This window comes from Penaeus monodon, chromosome 20 (assembly GCF_015228065.2).
Source record: "Penaeus monodon isolate SGIC_2016 chromosome 20, NSTDA_Pmon_1, whole genome shotgun sequence".
In the NCBI taxonomy this organism is placed as follows: domain Eukaryota; kingdom Metazoa; phylum Arthropoda; class Malacostraca; order Decapoda; family Penaeidae; genus Penaeus; species Penaeus monodon.
This window is the reverse complement of record NC_051405.1, coordinates 18,312,662-18,314,794: the sequence shown is the minus strand read 5'-3', so window position 1 is coordinate 18,314,794 and position 2,133 is coordinate 18,312,662. Positions and strand designations below refer to the sequence as shown.

Sequence of the window (2,133 nt, the reverse complement as noted above, 5' to 3'; positions counted from 1 at the left end):
TGCTTAGCATTCCACTTACATACCACAATTAATAAATAATGACTAAAATTTAATAAATTATCAACATTCTTTTAAATATTCATGAAATCTTTGTAGTTTCCAGCTCTTTACCAAGTAATTCCCTCAGCAAGAATGCATAAAAGGAGATCAACAATATACACCATAGGGATATGGGTATCTATCTCACAGCTCTTTAATCTTCTATTGCCTACAGCAGCTATCTGGGTTTAAAGATGTACACTCTAAAACAAAATCTGTCAACAAGACTCTCTACTGAAAATCATATACTTTCCTATGCCCTTTAACATACATACTGTATATTTGAAAAATGTCCTTCAATACTCTATATTCCCTCACTGGTAAACGTAGCTCACCTACAAAAAAAATCATGTGTATATATCTTAGTCAACTAGTGAAAAGCCCAAGGCAAGACCACAGCCAAATCAGCTGCTATATAAAGCACTCGCATACATTTCACTCCCCTGCCTCATTTAGGGTTCACCGGTAGTTCTCACGCTTGAATATGTTCGTAATGGCCTCTAGGACACACATGACAGTGAGTGAAGGTTCTTGCAGTTTGGATTCAACAGGGAGGAAGTCTCTTGGTGAGTGTTCGAGGAGTTGCTCTGCCCCATTGTGCACTCCTGTCTGCCAATGCAAAGAAGGAATGTCATTTGAGGCTCTATCAGGTAATGGCTGCAGCCGAAAATCATATTTACAAAGGATTATGGAATCAAGCTTATCACTTTAAAAATATCTTCTGTTTCATGATGGAACAATGAAGTAATGCATTTCACATAGAAAAATAAATTTCTTTTACATACTCTTAGTAATCATAATAAAATGATATTCAAGTATGAAGGAATTCTGCAATATACATTGAATTCCCTTTTCAGTAATTATATTATATAGCATGATGGTTTCCAGAAAAGTACCAGCAAATACATATAAACTTCAAATCACATACATGTGAGGAAAAAGGTTCAGCCTTATAAAAATTTTAAAAAGTTAATAATTGTATAACTGTTATACTACTCTTCAATAATTACATTCTAAGTCCCAAGCTAGCCTGAAAAATGCAGAGCAACTACACAGCAGTACAATTATATTATCTATAATCATGAAAATTTACAAGGGCTGAGACTTACCTTAACTAGTACAGAATAACACTGATCAGCAGTCAGACCCTTAAAGTCATGAGTGGAAAGATCAAGACCTCTGGCACCTTGCATTGACACATGCTTTTTGCTTCTGCGGTGTCTCCTTACATATTCTTGATATAAATTCATTCCAAAAATATCAGTATGAATATTGTCTCTGAAAAAACAAGCTCATTTTAGTAATTAAACAATCAACTTATTATACAGGGGCTCTATCATATGATCAGTAATATTCCAAATCCTTCAAGACATTAAGATGGAAGCAGACAGTAAATATAAAAAACTAGGACTATTCACATTTTCTTTGATTAATGACAATCAAGGGATAAAGTCTAAATCATGGAAAATCAAAGTAACAATAAGCAACTCACCCAATTGCATAAAGTTTTGTGATAGAATTGCTAATGCCTATAGATCTCGCATGCTCTTGAACCATTGTTTCAGCATGGTAGTATGTTATTTCTGAGGGCTTCCCAACCAGGGCTGTGTATATGAGGTCATTCCCTGTCAGTTTTTTGTAGAGTGCCTCAAGGCAGAGCAAGAAAGCACCGTGACCGAATCTGGAAGAACAGAAAAGTATGTGAATAATAAAAATAAGGATAAAAAGAATTCTGAGATTCGACTGTATCAAATACTAGACTGGATATTCTGCCAATTTCAGTTACAATAGGTCCAATGCATGTAATTCACCTGGGCATATGAGCTTCTGCCATCCACTGAAGGTCCATGTTGCAAGCAAGGATGGGCAGATGTGGGTATGGGGCAGTGGGTGTCCCAGAAACATCTCCATTGGTCATTAGTATATCTATTAAAAGTTGCAGTGATGTTTCCCACCTCACTGGCTCTCCAAACAGCATGAGGGCATCTATTTTTGTTATTGGTGAGGAATTAACTGCCTATAATGAGAAGGAATAGTACATGATAGGATAACCTTAAGAGAAAGAGAGGGAAGGATGAGTGAATGAAGAGTTGC

The 2,133-nt window shown here is 36.0% G+C and overlaps 1 protein-coding gene across 1 annotated transcript in view; it reads right to left on the bottom strand.

Moving 5' to 3' along the window:
• Positions 1-2,133, bottom strand: part of LOC119585671 (haloacid dehalogenase-like hydrolase domain-containing 5) — a gene marked incomplete in the record, with an annotated part of 15,252 nt that continues 13,119 nt past the window's right edge. The window contains 4 exon segments of the mRNA XM_037934347.1: positions 1-648; positions 1,149-1,317; positions 1,532-1,720; positions 1,851-2,056. Of these exon segments, the coding sequence (XP_037790275.1) occupies positions 499-648; positions 1,149-1,317; positions 1,532-1,720; positions 1,851-2,056 (714 nt within the window).